General features: G+C 46.5%; 1 protein-coding gene across 1 annotated transcript; it reads right to left on the minus strand.

Annotated features, from left to right (window-relative positions):
• Positions 1-16,644: 16,644 nt before the first annotated feature.
• Positions 16,645-21,274, minus strand: LOC104505171 (chromosome unknown open reading frame, human C11orf24). The gene is made up of 3 exons (XM_010154059.1): positions 21,118-21,274; positions 19,043-19,159; positions 16,645-17,849 (listed from the first exon to the last, which is right to left on the minus strand). The coding sequence occupies exons 1-3, from the start codon at positions 21,272-21,274 to the stop codon at positions 16,645-16,647; spliced, it is 1,479 nt and encodes a 492-aa protein (XP_010152361.1).
• Positions 21,275-21,362: the final 88 nt, after the last annotated feature.

Consider the following 21,362-nt stretch of genomic DNA (forward strand, 5'->3'; position numbering starts at 1 on the left):
AACAGATTAAATTATGCAATGCTCTTCAGTGAGTGCAACAGCATAGCTGAGTTAAGTTTCAGGGCTTGATCCAGAGTGCAAAATACTGAATTCAGTCAAAATTACCTTCAGCAGCACCGGACCAGACCATTTGTTGTTATCTTAGAATATGGATGCCCTCACTAAAGTCTGGCACTAACTGAGGCCATGGCAAGTGACTGTGCCCCAGAAGTGCGGGCATGACAGGCAGCGTAGAGGGGAAAAACAGATGAGCCAGCAAGCAAGAAACCTTGCCGTGTCCCCTCTCTCTGCTAAGTTTGTCTACTCCACTCGAGACTGAGCTCCACGTGGATTCCTACTCATTCAGAAGGGGAGATCTCACAAATTGCCAGCACGCACACTGGGCAATAATGCTCTAATCTCTTACAACGAAGCCAAATGACAGGCAGCTGTAGTCCCCAACAGCTGCAAACACAGCCCCTCTCACCACTGCTGCGCTTGCTTCTAATCTGTATCATCCTCTGCCTCCTCACTGAGCAGAGGAAGGATGTGGTTCACCAAGAATCATTTTCCAAACTCATCCCAATTGCTCAATTAATTACCCTTTAGCTTCGACATGAGGAACCAGTTTCTACCTTCTGCGGCAGGTCTATTTTTAGCGAAGCATCAATTTTCTGTTTTGTTATCCCTTACTCACTGTTAGTCCCATCCACACAACAAATCTGGCATTGATTGCTTGTGGTAGACAAGTATTTTTGTCTCAGGCTATGAAGAAGGCAAGAGGAAGGGTGTAGAGCAAAGGAGTCTTAATACCAGAAAGACCATCATTCTAAATGAGAATTCACATGGAGAAAGCAAACCTAACGGAGAGAAAGGAGAAAAAATGTATTATTAGTACGTACAAGTGAATGTGCATTTGTGAGTATAAATCTATGTAAGTGGCAAGCATCCCTCAGCTTCTTCTGGTGCAAATTCAGATCATCAAATTCAAGTCCACATGAAGGGAGGCTTCAAGTTTTGGATAGTGTTCCTGGTGGGCCAAATACAGCCCTGCCTGCTGCCCAAGAGCATCCCTTCCTACCAAACCTCAGACCTAGATCAACAGGGGAGGCAAGACTGATAGATCATTTCGTAGGCACTTCATATCCTCACGACAATTTCTGACTCTGAAGAGCTGTCAGACAAGGGATTGGTCCTGTCTGAGATCTCATCTTTGTGTTAACTGCCTTCCTGGCTGGCTGAAATGAAAACAGGTACTGGGGGTAATGTGACCCACATACAGTATACTCAAGAAAATACTGCTCTGAGGGATCGTCCTGCTACTTGAATGGGAAAAAGGGAGAATTCAAAAGGAAACATCCTCCGTGGCTACATTCATCCACCTTGTAATGATCACCTGAAGTGATGTGAAGTGAATGGCTTTAAGGCACAGGCCAGGTCTGCATGTCACATGCAAGCTCTGTCACCCTAAATGGGTGACACATGGCACCATGTGGCTCCAGCTGCAGCCACCCCCTAAAAAGGTCTTTCAGAAACTGTTATGCATAGTTTCAGCCTCTAATTCCAGGTCTTGTCCCTCACCCAGATCATCTGACCACACCTGCTTTCCCTGAAGAAGGTGTGAAGGCGAATCCAGAGCTGGACTAGATGCAAGTGATGAAGCAGCATCAACTGCTCCACACCACAGTACCTCTGCTCCACCATTAGTTTCATCTTCACAACTCACCTCGTAACTTAGATCTTTGCTGAGACTGCCTAAGCTGGGCAAGGCAAAACAAAGCAGCATAACCAGCCCCCTTTGACCTGTATTCTCTGCAAAAGATACTGAAAATGATAAAACTAGCTGGAAACTTGGGTCTAAAACCCCATCTTTCTGAGCTTCTGTCTGCTTTATACAAGCCCATCCACACCACCAGCTCTTTTTGGGAGCTGTGTTAAGAGTTTAAGAGCCTTGGAGCACCCTGAGCTCACTGCCATCCTTAAACCCCAGCCTGTGAGAAGCAAGGGGCCTCTCAAAATTATGCAAGCCAAAGAAAGCCTGAAACTTGATGACAGTAGTTTATTGGACTCAGGACAGCAAGGAGCAGACCTGGCTCTGGCTGAAAATGTCATTAATGCTACAGGTCCCATTATAGACTCAAGAAGCCGTAGGAGAATGGGAGGCAAAGACAGAGGCATCAGGAAAGGCTGAAGAGACAAAACAGGAGTGCAAACTACTCAAACTGCTAGTTGCTGTGTACATACATGCCTGCAAGTTTTATTCCTAAGTCACAGTTTTGATCCGTGCTAGCCCTGGATGTGATCTCCAGCCATAGTGCATGCTTGAAAGGAAAATTATCCTCATTTGATCTGGAAATCTCATATTCCTGATTCCAACTGCTACTCCGGGACTGCTGAAAGAAACAACTCCCCCCAGGCCAGGTGTTTTAATAGCTTGGACTGGAATTCACTGCCCTGAGCCACAGCTTAGCAGTTGTTGAACCTGGACATCAGCCAGTGCCCCAGTCTGTTAACCGTTTCAATAACTCCATCAGCATTTTTGTCATCTGCTGGAAAACAGAAGAACACAAGCAAATAAATATCAGAGAAGCCTGTGAACAGTCCAGATATACCACCTGCCTACAGCTATGAGCGTGTCCATCCCTTCCAGTATAAAGGAGAAAGGGAAGGTAAACCCCGTGGCAAGACATTTATCTTAGTGACAGGCTCCGAAAGAGTCTTCAGGAACGGAGCAAAGTTTTGGAGGCAAATGAGCAACCCAGCACAGCTTCCAGAACTGCTGTCAGTAGCTGGGAGGAGCAGGAAAAAATTAGGCTCCACCTAGAAGTCTGCCCCAGAGCCCCAGGCCAAACTCTGCTGCCTACCATCCACTCCCCTAGGTGCGGCCAAACCTGCCAGTATCGCTGCACCCTCGCCAGCTCTGTGCAAGGTTCATGGGCACTGGTGGAGCCTTCTCCCATCATGCTCCTCTCTACATCATCAAACAAAACCCAAGATAATACTGGCATGTTTTTTCTTCTGGATTCCCATGTTCCCAAGCCAGTAAATATCAATTCAGCAGGGTTTTCTGTTGTTGTTCACTTAAAGAACTGACCCATTTGGGATTCTGCAATGAAGAGCTGAAGCTCATGGAAAGTCAGAGCAGAAAACTGTTTTGAGGAGCCCAGAGTGTCCTATACAGAGGACAAGCCAGCATTCACAGTACAGGAGGACAGGCTGCTTACGGGAGGCTGCTCAGAAACCTTCAGCTGAGTTTTCCATTACAGCCTCCCCAGGTCATCTTAGGTGTGTCATCAGTTCCCCTTAGGTCCTATTCTTCCCCACCTGCAAAACAGGGGTAGCAAAATATCTCATTTCTCCACAACCCTTTGGTCAGACGGTATAGCCTGCAGTTCAGGTCTGGTTGTGGTCTTAGTTAAGACTTGAAGAGGCCACGGATTTACAGTAGGGCTGAGTTTAACCCAAGCTGCTTAAGACCCCAAGGGAGCCAAAGAGAGATCCTTTCCCACGTTCAGATCTGCATTTCTCTTGTTCCCAAGGCGCAGCACCTGTGCAGAGCTCCTGCTGTGGTACCATCCATTCCCACTGTGCAATCTCCCAGGAGGAGGCAGCTAACTTTCTGGAAATGCTCTCCCCCCATCTCAGCGGGGCAGAGGCTCTAGTCTTTGCTTCCTCCACAGGCACCACACCTACAATACAAATTATATTCCAGAAGGTGGGGGATTTTGTGTTGGTTCTCCCCTCCCCCCCAGTTTTAACCTTTTGTTAGGGTGTGTGAAGTGAATAATCCCAACTGAGCATTCCTCACCTAACAAATTTACAGTTGGCTGCTTCATTAGGAACTTATTAAATATGACTTAATTATCTCTTACCAAGATTGCCTTATTAATGCCCATGGCCATAGCCCTTTAGGGCTCTCTATCTTGTCAGATCTCAAAACCCAGTCTGAGTCAACACTTGAATAAACAGCTACCAATAACGTATCTTGCGCTGCCAGAGGTGGCATTTGAATTTTACTAGACGATTCCATACCCAGATTGAGCTCTGGAGCTTTGCACAGTGCCAGCTCGAGCTTTGCGCTCAGAGTTCCCTTTTCTTCATGAGATGGAGATGCAAGAGTGACTACTTTTGACACAGCAAGCAAGTTTTAGAAGTCTTACTGGCCAGGCCGTACTCCAGCTGGAATAATTATAGTTCCCTTTATTTACTTGGTTTTCACCAGGAAGCAGTTTTCTCCACTTCCGAAGAGCTGTTGTGCAATGTTGCCATACACTGTTAAGACCTGTCGACGTGACAGACTGCTGGCATATTCTTAGGTACCTGAAGTACCTATAAAACACTCCTTGGCCATCTAGCACTCGTATTACTATTAATATTAGAAGAGAAGCATGTATGGACAGCTCTCATTTCTATTCTCAAATGGCTTTTTTCAGTTGTAAGCAACTTCATCCGACTTTAACCTTTCCAGGTGTAATTTTGCCCTTCTGCTTTCTGCCTAATATTTTTGGAAAGTTTGGTTCAGCTGGTTTTTAGTTTTAAGGCAGCGAGTAGGCAGGGAAAATAAAACTGTTGCCATGATTTAAAAGTTAAAATAAATATTCTGTCACCTTGTCTTGAGCAATCCTGCACTTCACCAAGAAAAGAGAACTTTTAAGGTTGGCTCAGACATGCACTTGTTAGTTTTCCAGTGAAAACACATCTCAAATTAACTGAATCGCATCAATGCCTACTGAGCTAACCTACCCAGAACCTGTGACTTGAAACTCAGGAACAAATCCAAAGCTGAGTCTCTTAGGCAATACCCACTCAGTAGCAGCAATGCTGGTAGAGGTGGTGGCACCTGAATCCTAGAAAAAACATTTTGAAGAGCCTGTTCAGGTTGAAGGAAGGTGATTTAAGGAAAAGCTTGCATCCAACATCCAAAGAGAAGAAGACAGTACCAGAGAACAGCCTATTCTTGACTTTTTTTGTTGAAAAAGTACAAGCAACCCTCCCACCCTCAACAAAACATGCTGTTAATTCAGTAAAGAGCAGAGCAGCGGAAACAGCTGAATCAGTACCACAGAAGATGCAGTAAGCCCTAGGGAACAAGTGCCTGATGAAGTGACACCTCAAGCAGGGTCTACAGCCGACAGAAGAGCAGCATGAAGCCACAGGCTCAACACACGGCTCTTATCCAGCTAGCAGAGGGCGAGTAGATATCAGACAATGAAAAGTCTCTTCTTTTTGCCATGGCTACCCATATCCCAGACAAGGCCAGAAATAGATTTTTATGAAAATCCATGTATTTTAGAACCTTGCACTCCACAGACAATCTCTGGCCCTTTCAAGGCATGCTGAGCCTTCGTACCATGTTCCCTCTCCCACGATTTGAGATACCCCGTGTCTCTTACATGCGAAACAACTGCAGCCCTGTACACATTTTCTCCTGGCCTGCCACAAAACGAAGGCGTGTTTCCTGGCAGGCAGTTTGTTTCTCTTCCAAACCGCTCCGAGTGGTCTGCTCAGCGTTACAGCCAACGTGGACTGCTGCAGCGCAGCACGCTGAGGAAATGTCCTGGGACAGTTTTATTTGGAGCTGACATCTCCGACAGTGAGCCAATGCCTTGTGGAAAGCTTCAAAGCAGAACTGACACTACCTCTCGAGCAGGACTGCTTCTGTTTCCTTCCCCCCTTCCTTACCACAGATCCCCCTTGTATAAAACCAGCAGAAACTGTATTGTTGGGGATGGGGCGGGAAGCAGTGAACTGGAAACCGGAGTCCAGCCACTTCTCTTGACTCCACCACTCTTCTCTACCCCCCTAAGTTAGTTGCCACTTCTGTGCATTCACTCACTTTCTACCCCAAAGATGACTAGTCCGTACAGCTCGCAAACGCCTCAAGGCACGGGCAGCATCTCAATATATGCATGCTTCCAGCCCAGTGCAACGGGGAGCATGACTAAAATATTTCAGATAATTAAATATCAACTAATAAAAGTCATATGGCGTAGGAGGGGCTAGTTAGCTTCTCTCCTTTTTACGTACTTGAAGGCCAAATGCTCTGCAGCACATTCCTGTGTGAGCTGCTCTGCAAAGTGCAACATTAAGGAAGCATCAGTGCCGCTGGCTTTTGGGTGACAGCCACAGAAGGATGGAGTAAGGAGCACGAGAAGCAAGGGTGGGGGTGGCTCTTGTCATTTGAATTCACTTGTCACCCATTTCCAGGCACCTGCACTACAGGAAACTGTCAGTGCCACTAACACAATGTGCTAGAAGACTACAGAGCTGAAGTGACCCTCTGGCACTGGCTCAAACCCCACCAAGCCAAGGGGGTCATCTCTGGCTTCAAGGCCTGCATTCGCTACGTGACACCTGGCACAGCTTACTAGTGACATTTTTGGGCACACCTAGATCTCCTGGGCTGGTGACAATGCCAAGCACCACATCCTGGCAGATGCACCATTAGGAAGTGAGGTTCAGAAGGTGCGGCGCCACTTTCGATCACACTGTGCAGTATCGGGGATGAACATGGGGCAGCCACGCTCTCACGCATCCCACAGCCACGGCTTTCCCAGCTATCTGGGCTCATGCCTCCCACCAGTCTCACAAGCAAGAGGAGAAGCTGGTGCTCTTCATCAGCCTGTCCGTGCCAGGACCACTCTTCCTGAGCAAATAGCCAAAGTTCAGCAGACAGGGTGCTCAATAAGAAACTCCAAGGACCTGTGAACATGGGGCAGCCACGCTCTCACGCATCCCACAGCCACGGCTTTCCCAGCTATCTGGGCTCATGCCTCCCACCAGTCTCACAAGCAAGAGGAGAAGCTGGTGCTCTTCATCAGCCTGTCCGTGCCAGGACCACTCTTCCTGAGCAAATAGCCAAAGTTCAGCAGACAGGGTGCTCAATAAGAAACTCCAAGGACCTGTCCTCTCTTCCTCCTGCCCTCTACTTTTACTACAGCACTCCCATTTGCTGCCTTTCCCTGACTCTGATAAATAGAGCTGTGAGAGCCACAGAGCAAGATCAGCTAGCCCAAAAGCAAGCAGCAGCAGTCCCCTCAGCTCATCTGCAGTTCCACTAGCCCCTTTTCTTCTGAGCCAACAGGATAAACCCTGCCCTGACACCAAGGCTAGAAAATCAACATTTCACCCTCCCTTCTGCTGCCTGCACACACAGATAACCCAAAGAGCAGTGCCAAGCCACCGGCATACACACAGGGAAGAGGAAGTTGTTATCGGGCCCCAGTAACACGCACCAGCTGCTGCTTGGCTAGGGAAGCCACGGCTCACCCCTGCTCAGGGCTGAGAGGCAGCTGTGCTTGGGAAACCTTCTGCTTTAGGTTGTGGTTCAAATTCCCAGTGAATGAGGAGGTACCTCAGGAGGTCCTAAAGAAACCAGGACCCATAGTCTGTGCAGAAGCTGTTTCAGCAAACCAGCCCAGACACCTCACTAGCATGGCCTTTCTCCTAAGACCCTTTTTCTCTAGGTTCTGTTGGCTCAAATGGGTGATGCTGCAGTACATCTCCAACACGACAGCTGTAGCTAAAATGTATTGGCCAGGCACTCTGTAGACAAAAAATACCCCAAAAAAGGCAGTCTTAGCCTTCCAGTGACCTGCCTCGGTACCCCTGCCCACACACAGGTTGCTCCGCCTGTCCCACACCTTCGCCCACCTCCACCAGTGCAAACTGGTCTACTGGAAGGTGTCTCTGCCCATGGCAGGGGGGTTGGAACTGGATGGTCTTTAAGGTCCCTTCCAACCCAAACAGTTCTGTGATTCTACAAACTCGAAGCCAGCTGTTAATGGGTTGCTTGTGAAGCCTACGTAAGCACACGAGAGGGATCTGCACTGGAGAAAGCCTTCAGCACGGCAGCTAGAGCTAGGGGATGAGGTGAGGTGATTTAAAACCCACCTTTGCTGGAGGTACTCCTGTCTCCTGCCCAGTGACTCTTTACCTGCCAGGAGTGGGAGAACCTTGTGGAAGGACTCACGCCAGCGCTCCTGCAGCTTCCTCTCTCCCATGGCACCGGGGTAAGCCCAAGCCAAAAGGCTGCTCAGAAAATAATTCTTCCCGTTGTCAGCGACTAAAAATCATCTGCATAATTATTACAGCAGTAGGTTAACAATGCAGCCTGCAGCCCCACCCAACCCACCCGGTATCGCAAGGCAGGCAGGTCAGCCCCAGCCCAGGTTTCAATTAAAGAGCACACTGCGGTTAAAACCATCTTTTTGCCCGCATTTCTCTTGGGTTTAAAGTTCCTCCACGACGCAGCTGCTTTCAGTGCAGGTTTATTATCAGCCTCATCTATTACAACCTCCTCAGCTCCCTGGAATGACCAGGAAACCCACGGAGAGAGAACAAACATACAGCACATGTCAGTCCTGCAAAAGGTACATGGTCATTTGATAAGCAGAGTTTAGTTTTAATTAGCAGTGGTAAAGAGGGGGTTGTGGTGTAATAGATCTAAGAATAAGGATTAGCCTCCCTGTGGCACCTCGCTGGTCATTTTTGGCAAGAAATGGCAAGACATGAAGGAATATTAATCCTCATGCTTGAGGGCTGGAGCCAAACGGATTCAAAGGTGTGGAATAGACATCTCAAGTGTCTCCCCCTCCCCCTTTTTATTTTTTTAACAGGAGAGGTCTTACATTTTCCTTTGAAAAGAGCAGTGACATCTGTGTTGACAATGGTAAAAGTATATATACTTCAAAGCTGTTGTGGGATGACATTTCCTAGAGCAGCACATGCACACACGAACGCACACGTGTCGCGGGGTGGAAAGGAGCAGCCACAGCGATTATCCATGCACCCTACTAGGGAGATGAGGCAGTCTCACCTTGCCACTGCAGTGCTCTCTCCCTAGAGAGAAGCCATTGGAAAGAGCTTTAAAGCTGAGCTAGGAAAAGACAAGGCGATGGAGCAAACTTTACACAGTCCTGTGGCCAGAAACCGGCTCCACGGCCCTATGCGGATCAGCAACGCCCAACTCAAGTCAACGGGGTAACAACATCGCTTCAGCACTAACATCAGGTACCTCAAAGAGTGCTTCTGTTCTGGCCATTAATTCCTCTGCAGACAGTTCTGTACAAATGTAAGCAGCGGTGTATTTCTCTTTTATCTGGGCAGCAAACGCGCACACCCAGAAGCATGAAGACTAATAGCCCAGTCCAGTTAAGAAAGGACTGTTCTTCATGCAAGTGGCTGGTCTTTCTTTTCCTTTAGCATGCACACAGTTCTCTCCAGCTCATCTGACTTATTCCATTATTCATCACCTCTTCACAGCAGGTCATTCCACGTATCCCCAGGATTTTTCCCTGTGCTACATTAGCCTGCAAGGTTTTGAACTTCTACAGGGCTGCTACTCCTTCCCTTGGCAGATCTGACAGCTCTCACTAACATTTTCCAGAATTCCCCGCTGGCTAACAAAACTGCAGACATTCAAAGAAAAGGACACTTTACCAAGCCCTGCACGTGCTGATGGCAGAACCACAGCTCACAGCTGGAAAAAACCCCACACGGGTTGTCCCGGTGCAAGCCATGTGCATCTGCTGCCCATGTGGAGCCCTCCATCCCTTTCACCCACTGCTCCCCTTCCTGCTATGGTTCACATGCATCTGGTTTTCAACTGCTGAGATCATCTTTTGAAAAAGCCTTATGTTTAGCTACAAACAGACCCCAGGGCTGCGTGTGATCCAGGCGAGGCACTGAGACCATGTTAACGAGGCTCACCATTTCCTTCAAAATGGGATGCTCGCTGCGCGTCGCAAACTGCTGGGGGAAGAGATTGCTCTCTGCTGCAGAAGAGTCCTTCTACTTCCTGCAGGCTGCAGTAGAAAGGGAAGTGCAAAACTTTCCACAGACATTCCCAAGGCAGTTCTGGACCACAGAAACCTGCCTGACCTTCTGTGAGATGCTGGGGACTTCGATCCCAGCTGAGGGCTGGGTCTTGGTGAAAACTGACCCACTCCAGGGTGCCATTTCCATAATTTTTCCTGAAGATCTTTAGCCTAATACTAAGCACAATCTAAATACTGACGACATGTAGGAATACATAAAAATCGATAAATCAGAAAAAAATTGCCTTACTTACTAGTAAGGCTGTGTAGTTCTTACTACACCCCTGCTAACACTTTGCAAACAGGAGAATGAGATAGTAGCGCTGGCTTTTATTCTACAGATATGACATACTTCCTGCCTGGAACCTGCAGCCATTAGCTTGTAGCACGCAGCACTGCTGCTGGTCTTTCCTGTTGGGAATATTCACCAGGATGCACACAGGAGGAATCAGTTTAGAACCATCTTCTACCAGCAACAGGTCCCCATAACCGAGCAGGTCAGAAGCACACGGAGCACACATGTCTTTGTTCCCCCTGTGCACCTTCAACAGCTGTATTAGCACATTCCTACACAGCAGCCTTTACCAGCTCAACAGCACAGATTTCAGCTGCTCCCCAACAGTACTGCCCCGTGCACTGCTATCAGCAAAGCTTCCCCCCCGAGCAAACTCTCTTTTCAGCACCTCATAGGCTCACCTGCTTGCTGGCAACACCCAAGGTGCCACACCATACCGAGGATATTCTTGTCATTGCCCGATGCCACGAGGGTGCAGGACCAAGCTGGCAGCTACTGCGCACCTCCCCGCACCCCTACTTCGGTAAAAGGAGTCTCGGTTTCCCAAGAGCTTCACGAGGAACTTCTGCCCCACGGTACAGCGTACGTCATTATTCAGCAGCCGACTTCAGCTTAGCTGCACTGACTGAGGATGAGTTCTAGAGAAGTTGCTCAGAAACGTCCCTACAGCAGCGCAGGGCTCATGAGAAATCACAAGGCTCTGGGATTTTATGTCCCTGTTTGAATACTTTTGAAAATTCCCACCTTCTAATCTGCATCAGTGGCTGATTCCCAAGACCTTCACGGGGAACTTCTGCCCCACGGTACAGCTTACGTCATTATTCAGCAGCCGACTTTTAGCTGCACTGACTGAGGATGAGCAAAGTTGCTCAGAAACATCCCTACAGCAGCGCAGGGCTCATGTGAGAAATCACAAGGCTCTGGGATTTTATGTCCCTGTTTGAATACTTTTGAAAATTCCCACCTTCTAATCTGCATCAGTGGCTGAAATCTCTAGACCTTAACGTTTATGATTAATGTAAGTCCAGGATTTGGTTAAATCTTGACTTTTTTTACCCCCCTTTTTTGTCTTTTTTTTAAACCAGCCACGAATAGTCACTTCTAAAGGTGAGCATTTCCAAGATAAATAAATCCCTCCTCCTTTCTTCTCCATTCGTGTTAACGAAGTTATGTGGGAATATTTAACAGCGTTTATACTCACAAGCTTGGGCTCTACAATTTCATCTGCATTCAGTAAAGAACAGGAACCACTTGCAGAAGTTCATGACCCTCAAACCACTGTAATTGGTTTCACCCATTCAGCTTGAACAGGTGAAAATATTTAGCCACTTTTCATGAAGAGAAGTTATTTCTTTGCTTTTTCAAACAGATTGTCCAATCCCAGCCAAACAGCTTTAGTTTTCTTAACTGGGACCAGCAGGATGTTGGGCAAGTTCTGTGTGCTAGCAAAGGAGCTCTCCTTCAAACATTCTTGGCAATTCAAACATAACTCCAGCCAAGGCACAAGCGGAACATCACCCAGGGCTAACCAGGAAGCTCCGGATCAGGCAGAGAGGCTGTTTCAGCAGACCCTTTGGGGTTTCCCTGACAGAGGAACAGGCAAGCTCCAAGAGCTGCCCCGCAGCACAACCTGCTGGCATCTCTCAGCCAAGGCAGGCCTGTTCTGAATACGTTATCCAGCCCAGCAGCAGCACAGCAAGACAAGGTCCAAGGTCATGAAACTACAAAGAAGTCGACCCAAAATGCTGTAGAGCAAAGTGCAGCTTTGCCCACAATAACTCGCTATCCAGCAAGACCAAGAAGTCAGAGTCCTAACCCTGAACTACTTGGGCCTTCTAGCAGATAGGCATCTTTACAGCTCTAGGCTTTGCTGTTGTTCAGCCTGGTTTCTTCTAGAAAAGCCCAATTTACAAGGTCATACTTTGTGCAAGATTTGCTTCTGAACCCACAGGCCAACTTCAGCCAAGTGCAACAAAGGTAATGAAGTTTCATGAGACTTAGAGGCCATGGAAAGGACACAACTAGAGCTGCCCTGGTCAGGGAAGATGCTGCAGTAGGAACTTGCCTTGACTGTGTACCAGAGAACTCGCAGTGAAAAAGGCCCTTAAAAATGCTTTAGTAAGGCAAGGCTCATGTTTCCTTTTTTGTTGCCAGAAATTAGCAGCCACTGGACAAAACCAGAGAAACCAACTCCATGACACCTCTGTTTCCAGAGCTCCCTGGGTGTTTTTTGACTACATGCTTAGCTGCTTTAAAGGTCCTGCTTAAGGGTTCTGCGTACGCTTCCTAATTCTCTGGACACCGCATGGCATATTGCAAACTCACAACTGCAGCTGAAAAGTTCCTAATTCCTATTATTCCTTTCAATATTTGAATATTCCATTATTTCCTTTCTTCTCTGCTGCCTAGAACAACGTACTTTCAGTACAGAAAATGAAGTAAGAGGAAGGTGGCATTTAGAATTAATCTAACCTAACTTTAACTCCAGGATGTTCCTGTGTTTTACTGAGAAAGAGGCAATGCAACGTGCGTCAGATACGCTATGCTTCACAGCAGTGGAATGTTGATTTTGGCAGTCCCTTGGCAGATGTCGTCTAGATAACTTGGTAGGACCCCATCTATTGTTCTATTGTGAATTCAGCAAGCAAACTTTCAAAGGTGTTGCATTTCCTCATCTAACATACTCACTGTTAACTACTGCAACACTACACCATGAAATGCAAGAGATTTGCCACCGTTCACAGCCTCAAAAGCAAAAGCAAAGCCATACTAGGAGGCTAGCTTTAGCCCAGAGAAACAATGGGTTGGAGGTAGAAACAACCAAGTGAATGTTTGCTGCTGGTGACCTCCTACACAAAAAGAGCCAGAAGGGAAGACACCATAATTGCTTCGGACTCGCATATTAAGCCAGCGCTACAGAGGAGCCCTGTAGAGGACCGCACGAGCAATCCACCCTCACAGTCCCACTGTTCTTCAGCGCTCACAAGTAGCCAGATGCAAAACAGAACCAGCAAAGCTGCCAAATCTTTACAATTGGGTTTCAGTGTACAAGCCAGAAAACACACCTTGACTCTCAGGGGCCAGGCTCCAGCCCAGTATTCTTATTTTTTAGTGCCTAAACTGAGCTAGTCCAAGACAAAACCATTGGGATGCAAAGAAAAACCATCTTGACACTTGTCCAGCTGGCACTGCACTTTGAGTGCCACTGCGATAGAACAAGGGGAAACGGTTTTTAACTGGAAGCGGGTAGATGCAGACTAGATGTAAGGAAGACATTTTTTACAGGGAGGGTGGTGAAACACTGGAAGAGGTTGCCCAGAGAAGTGGTAGATATCCCATCCCTAACATTCAAGATCAGGTTGGATGGGGCTCTAGCAACCTGACCTAGTTGAAGATGTCCCTGTTCATTGGAGGGGGTTGGACTAGATGACCTTTAAAGGTCCTTTCCAAACCAAACCATTCTATGATTCAATGGTAAGCATGATGATCTCTACCTTCTGTGCAGAAACGCAAGGCAAGCCTCACTCTTACACTAAAATGCTCAGTTTCTGCTGAGAAAGTAATTCACAGGTGGAAATGCAGCAACTCAAATAAGAACAAAACAATCAGGCCGTGCCAGTCTCTGAAAAGGAGACCGGGATGTAAACGTACCAGTGCTGTGGGAACTGCAACAATCTTCTGATCAGTACTCACCTTCCTGTAAGAACCTGCTAAGAAGCCACAAACATTTTTATGGTGGTGGTTTCTTTTAGCCACGATGTAGTTGTAATATTCTCAGCGTGTCCATGAGAAACTCCCTAAGACTCTTCTAAATGGAGCTGTAACCCAATTCCAACTCTTGCAATTATATCATACCCACTTAAATTATCCCCAAAGGATTTATTTGTTTTTAATAAACCAATCTTGGAAAGTATCTCTTTTTAGAAAAGAAAACTCTGAAAGAGTTTTAAGTAATGCCTCCCTCCTCTCCTTTCTCTTCCTTCTCCTTCCAAGAAATCAGTACAGGAGTCTAATACCTCTTCAAAGAGATCTTCTCTTCTAATATCTCTTCTTCAAAGAAGAGAACAAAAACTAATACAACTTCACAAGCTTCCCCTCCACAGAATATGGTGTCCAACTTTGCATCTATGAAGAAATCCGCAGAGCCCGAAAGAAACAAGGCCACAGTGAAAAGTTCATCCATAGATTTCCCCATTTCCAGGATAACCAAGTACAAGTCTGATGATCATAGTTTGCCTTCATGGAAATGGCTCAGGCAACTTAAATAAAAAACGCTGCAGAGCACTAGCAGAACAGCTGCAACACTGACCCTTTATGCAGGAAGGCGCTTCCTACAGCCAGGAATCCACTCACACAGGCAGGGATAAATTACAAGGAAGAGCACGATTGCCTGGACTCACCCTGTCAAAATGCAAGCATTTATCTGAGATGCCTAAATGAGGAGAAAAAGTAGTGAGTGAATGTGAGGTAACACCCATCTCCTTACTTGAGAGGCTGCAGGGAGTCAAGGAGGCAGCTCATCTCAGTGTCTGAAACGGAGCTCAAAGACCACATGCTTAGATCTGTGGGTAGTGACTCACCTGCTCAAGTCATGCAATTAAGGTGAAACCTGAGATCCCTGGAGTCTCTGGACTCTGTGGTTGTAGAGCAGCATCTGCCTGACATCTGCTAAGAGCCCCGAACAGTTGCGCTGAGAGGCGAACAGTCCCCAGCGTCTCAATGGGGTGCAAGTCCCCAGCTGTGCTGGGGGATGCTCCCAGCACCCTGTGGTATAGATACTGCCCGCGGGCTGCTCCTGGAAGATGGCAGAAATCAGGGGTCAGTTCCCTTCCGCTGAGGAGAAACCAGTTAAAAATAACCATAAAATAATAAAATTCAGTCCCTCAAACTTCTTCTTTTCCCCACCAGGAAACGCCACGTGAATTCTGTGGCTTCTACTTCAAGCCCTCCAAGGAGGGAGACTGCCAAAACCACAGTCCTTTTACCCTGAGAGATGCTCTAACCGACTGGCCTGCAGACGTGGCCCAAGTGAAAGCACCACAAAACGCGACCTGACGTTGACAACCAAGTCATCTCGCTTCCACAGCAACCCCTCTCATTCCCTCAATATACTCTACTTGCTGAAACTCCCTTTCTTTCAAACAACCCTTGCCTCTGCTGCTGCTTGTGCTATCTGCAGATGTTTTTCTAGCAGTTTCAGCTTGACGACGAACAAGAAGTCTACAAAGTAATCTCTTCCAGGGTGAAGCCTCCCTCCAAATTCTGAACAGCCAAAGAATTTGGATAAATAACCAAACCAAAACACAACAGCTCAAATTCTGAGGTTTGCCTATTATCAGCCTCAAGATTACACGCAAGCAGGATTAAAGAAGACCCAACTAATTCAAAGTGAGAGACAAGCTATCAATTTGGTTAAAATCAAAATTACAATGCATCTTGATCCAGCATTTTGCTATTGGTATGTGTCACTCAAATAAGATGCAATAATCACTGAAGAATACTTGCCAAAAAAATCAAGTGTTTTCCACTCACTCTCTCAGCTGCAGATCTTCAGTGAGCTGCAACTGCACATGCATAAGGTTTCCAAATCACTAGCAACACAGCTGGTCCTGAATGCAAAACAAAAACCAAAACAGAGCTTGATGCTCTACGCATGAAAGCTAGTAAGCAGTGAATGGGTCTGCATACCTGGGAGACTGGCAGCATCAGCATACTGCTCTGAAATTACAGCAGCAGTACCCTGGGAGATGATCAGCATCTTCTGTGACATGTCTGTACTTCCAGTGAGGTCTTCAAAGCCCCCATATTTGGCATATTGAAGTAGAGCTAATGTGCTTAAACTCCAAAAGCCCACTAGCCTGCTTCTGAAGCGGCAGGGACAGGAATGAAAACAGAAATGCAACAAGATTACGCCCTTCCAGGGCCCCATTTATTAAGTGAATACAAAAATAAGATCATCTAAGTGCAGAGGCACAGTAATCCGCTCCACGGTGAAAAGGTACCTTGGCTTAGCAGTCAAAAGTTTACAATGCCTTGTAAACAGACCTCTTTACAAGCAAGAAACATACTGAAACACACTGGACTAAAAGTTTCCTCTTGCAGCCACACTCCACACATCTCCTCTGGCGACTTCAGAGCACTTCGCAAAAGGTGGGAGCGTTCCTCGCTTTGTTTTCAGAGGAGCACACGGGAAACGTATGAAACACAAAGGAACCTGTCCTGTAAACAGTTGAAAAAGTGCCACGGCATTGTGCGAGGATGATGGCTGACCCCTTGTTACGACTGTTTTGCAATGAAAAATATCATGGCCAAAGCTAGTGTGCATTATTAACGTTTTTAAAATTACTACTTTTTTTTTCCCCCAGCAACCAGTTGCACGGTTGAATCATTTTTTTTCCTTAATACAATACATGGCATTTCTCCTCATGTGCACCAGAAGTAAATTTGGAAGCACTTTCAGTTTGCATTATAGGCAAATAGTAAAGCAAAACAAGCCCAGCAGGCTTTCCATCTCCTTTCTATCTCTCCGCCCACTGTTTCATCCCCACCCTTTCACATCTCCGAGTCCACATACATCCCATTGATCAGGTAATCTACTTGTGTGTAATCCTTCTTCTTGTAGCTCTCGTAGGCCTGCATAAGGAACAGAACTAGAACAGTTATGAAAAAAAACGTACCGACTAAAAGCACTGCAAGAAGCAAACTTTTATCCACCAAGTACTGAGTCAGGGGCTCGGCAGCAATGAGAAGATACTCGTTGTCTGTCCCCTGAGTTTCTGCAAAGCCCGAAGCTGTTGTTTTGGGTGCATCTGCTGGAGCTGTGGTTGTTGGAAAAGTGTGAGATGTTGACTTTATCCCATGCCCAGTTGCAGTTTCTGCTGCAGAGGCAGTTGTTAAAACCATGGCACCTCTTGTAGAGCCCAGAGGAGAAGTTGATTTACTCAAGGATGTTGTAGCTGTACTTGCTTTTGGCAACTTAGTGACAGGCAGTGATTCCACAGAGTGTGAACTCTCCACGGACGCAAGTGTGGCACGAGTAGAAGCAGCAGCAGATGTTTCTGCATCCTGCAGGATGAGAGTAGTCAATGTTGTGCTCAGTGTCTTCGGGCTAGCTCCAAGAGTGGTGGGAATGCTAGTCCGAGGAGAGCTGGTGGTGGCTGGGTTAAACCGCTCCATTGGAGGTATTTGAGTACCTGCTTCAGAAATGACAGCGACGGAAGCAGAAGTGGGGGGCAATACAGAGACAGAGCTAGTATCTCCTGATTTTTCGGTGGTGGTCACAAGCTGGGTGACATGTCTGGAAATGGAAGCGGGGATGTTACCGGAAGTGGGAGAAAAGGCAGTGGATGACAAGGCTTCATCAAGGAGATCGGAACCTCCAGGGGTGTTGGAGGCTTTGGCAGTTGTTTCAAAAGCTGTAGTGAGGACAGTTGCATTTGCAACTTTTGTTGTTGCGGCTGTGGCAGTGGTGGTGGTGGTGACCCCTGTGGTGGTAGTTTCTGTGGTGGTGGTGGTGGCCCCTGTGGCGGACTCTGAGGCGGTGGCACTGCTCGTAATTTCTTTTCTTGCATTTGTTGTCACATCTTCATTCTCAACCCCAAGCAAATGCCTGAAGTGAATCTTCTGAGTCCAAGCGATTGAGGAAAACAGGTTTTCCACGTTGTGTTGGTCAACCCGTGCATTCACCATCCTCTCTTTTCTCTGTGGATGGCTTTGGTGGTGAAACAAGACTGTTTCCCTTTTCCCACCAACAATTTCTTCAAAAGACAAAATGAGTTTCATAAGAATAAAACTCTCGAGCCCAAATCTGACCTCATACCCCCAACATGCAAAGCAGAACATATTCTGCAGTACACGCAGCACAACTGGAATAAATCAGTCCTGAAGTCAGCAAGAAGATGAAAACTCAGACCCCTGCCTTTAGGGCACATTATCCCTTTGGGAGTTTTGAGGCTGGGGTTTTTTTTGTATTTTGGGGGGTTTGGTTGTTGGGCTTTTTTCCCTTTTGCTACGTACCTCTGGCATTTGCCCAACCAGGGCATTAATTCCACAAAAGGGGGGTAATGAAGTACAGAGCTACAACACAGAAGCATGTTATCCACAGGAGCAGTGTACGAATGCCAGCTCCTGAAAAGAAGACTCAGGCTTTCACAGTTACACAGCATCAACAAAGCCTTCATGCTTAGATTCATAATTTTCACCTCTCAAAACTGAGTGGAAATTTCCACTAGCACCTTCATACTTCAGGAGAATTTTCTTCGCAGCTAGTGGTCTAGATTTACAGTGACATAAATCCCGTCTACGTATCAAAGGTCTGGTTGCTACGTTGCAGAGAAACCTTTGCCAGCCCAAAAGAACCATGAACAGTTTTTTTATTTTTAAACGTGGGTACAGTGAACTCTTGACACATACTTTAGAAGATTGATTCCCCAATTGCCAACAAGCTCCATTTTGTTATTGTGTCACTTAATTAAAATTGAAGACCCTGGCACTGGAAAGCCACCATGAGCAATTGCTGCTAAGGCTGCTTTGATTATAGAAGCAGCCTGCTGCCTCTGGCACAAAATCCTGGCAATCGCAGAAAAAAAACCCAATGCCAAGACATTTTCCTTTCTCTTAAAAAAAATCTAAATACATCTGTTATGGCTTTAATTTCCAAAGGGCAGCGTGTGGAGTGCAAATGGCTTGAATAGCTTCAACGGGGAGACAAACCGTTGCTCAGTAACAGTTACAAAACTTACTCAGACACATTATGCACATGTAAGTGCTAGAGCCCTTAACCAGGCTAGTGAAAGTTTTTCCAATGAACCCACTTCACCTACAGACTCATCCTGCAGGCATTTCACAACCCATCTCCCTCAGCTGAAAGCCACTCAAGGTCTAAACGCAGGCATTTAAAGCACAAGGACCAGGATCCTGGATTTCGCAGGAGCCTGAAGCATGGCGTTACCTGCAAGTAGGTCTTTGATGTCTTCTTCTCTGACATTCTGGCACATGCTCGGCTGATGACACTCTAAGAGGATGCAGTGATTCTGGTAGGGCACAGACCAATTACAGTGTTGTTTACCTGAAAGCAGGAAAATGGGTTGCCACACACTGTATACTGAACACACAGCTTCATGGCTGGAATTAAAGAATTAAAAAAACGAAACCAAGAGCTGGAAGGTCCAGCCTTTAAAGGATCCTGACTCAGCCTTAGTAAAAATAACTGGAAAGCCAATTAAATCAATTTAGCAGCTGCAGCCTATCTACCTGCTTGTCTTCTGGTACCAACATCCCCTAACAGCAGCAATTCACCCAGCCAGACAGGGATAAAGAGCTACAGTTGGACCTACCTAAATGCTAGCATTCATCTGGAGTCTTAATGAGGGCAAAGAGTGAGCCAAAACTAAAAAGACACCCATCTCACCACTGATGAGAGACAGCTCTCATCTCAATGCTTAGACTTACACAGAAATTTACTCCTCCTTCACTGAACAATAATACCATTAGCCATGGGAGCGACCACAGAAATTGCCTTTTAGTAAGTCAAATCCCAACATGAGCTAAATAAACTCATCACAGCAGGAAGGGCCTCTCTCCTGGCATCCCTTCATACTCACTAACTTCCTTCTGGATGTGTCTACATACAGGTCCTTCTCTCCAGATGATTTCTTCACACATGGCTATATCTTTATGTCAAGAGTCTGTATCTTTTCCATCTATCTCTCTTGACACCAAGTAGTGCGACAGACTGGGCACCAAGTAACAAATGGGAATTAAATTGCTTGAGTGGGTTTAATACAGAACACAAAACCTGAAAAGGTTGATGCTTCTGGGTTTAGTTTTCTGTGGTTTCCTGAAAGATGGAACAGATCACCTAATTCGAGAGGCTCAACTCCTTCTACCCAACAAAGCTAACACTCAATTGGACTCGCTTTGTACAAAACATGTCAGGAGAGAACGAGGTGAAGGGTATAAGAAAAGTGGTTGAAACCAGGAAGAAACATGCACTCAGATCAGCTCCCAGCCCTGATTTTACAGACTGAATTCCTTATGTCCCTCCTCGGGAAGAGGCAGTTGAGCACCTTTTCTATCCTTATCAAGCTATCAGGAGGTTAAGACGACGTGTGCAGTGCTTAGGTATTATCAGGTGGAACAGACAAACATGCAGTGCTACAGACCCTACGTGTCAGCACAGTCAGCGTGACATCTCTCTAGGGTTTACCATCTTAAACAGCAGAAGCTCAAGTTTTCACAGCTCTAGTGCCTGGGAGACAAACCCACTCATATTTTACCTCCTAAATAAACCAGTTTATGAAGGTGCTTTCTTTCCACTATAAAGGGATGTCTCACGTTTAAGGTAAAGGTTTGAAAGGACTGGGCGTTAAAAAAAGCATCTTTATGATGTTCCTATCAATCTGATTATCAGACATTCATCCACTTGAGCCAAGGTGTCATCTTCACCACAGCATCACCAGTTATTTGTAGGTGCTACAAGCTTTCACACGCAGCTAGATAGAACAGGTTCCTTCATAAAGACAGCTCTGAAAGATTAATTTAATAGTCTAACGCTTTTAAAAGACACCTCAGAGGCAGACAGTAGAAGGCTGCCCTCTCCCCAGACTTGTTTAACCTTGTGCTTGGTTGCAGGACACAAATGGTTTCTTCTAAGGCAGATAAAACCCACACATAAATACCAGCGAGCGAAGACTACGCATTCCAGTGCGGCTTTCTACAACCGCACTGTTCACTTGCAAACATCTGGCAGCATGGAATAATCATGCTTCGAGTCGAGTGCCCCAACATCGTTTGCACACCACCAGTGCACACCATGCACATATGCGTGCTGTTTCTTACGGAAGCTAGAAGGGCCCTGGGAAATGGTCAGAAGTTATTTAGCCCCACAGGACTGCACAGAGAAGCTGTAACTGTAAATGCCTGTTAATAACTGGAATTAAGAAATACAGTTTTCGGCGGAGCAGAGGAGATCTTTAAGGAACAGAAAACCCAGCTGGAATTCCAGCTAGGGGACAAGAACCTTACCTGAAGCACCTGGGCTTCGACAAGCCTGCCTGCACTGCTTTGCAGTTGTAAGCCTGCTTATTCGCACTACATGGACTCCTCTCTCTTTCAGGACAGAAAACCTGTGTTCACATATACAGAAGGAAATCAGGAGGAAGAATACAATGGCAGTCCACATCCTCAGGGTTGGCCTCGCAGGGAGGCTTCTCTTCCCAGGAGCAATTCTGTCTTGTATCACTTTCAGATCCACTGCAGTACACCTATTT

The sequence above is a fragment of the Eurypyga helias genome, unplaced genomic scaffold (assembly GCF_000690775.1).
Source record: "Eurypyga helias isolate BGI_N326 unplaced genomic scaffold, ASM69077v1 scaffold20786, whole genome shotgun sequence".
NCBI classification, from domain to species: Eukaryota; Metazoa; Chordata; class Aves; order Eurypygiformes; family Eurypygidae; genus Eurypyga; species Eurypyga helias.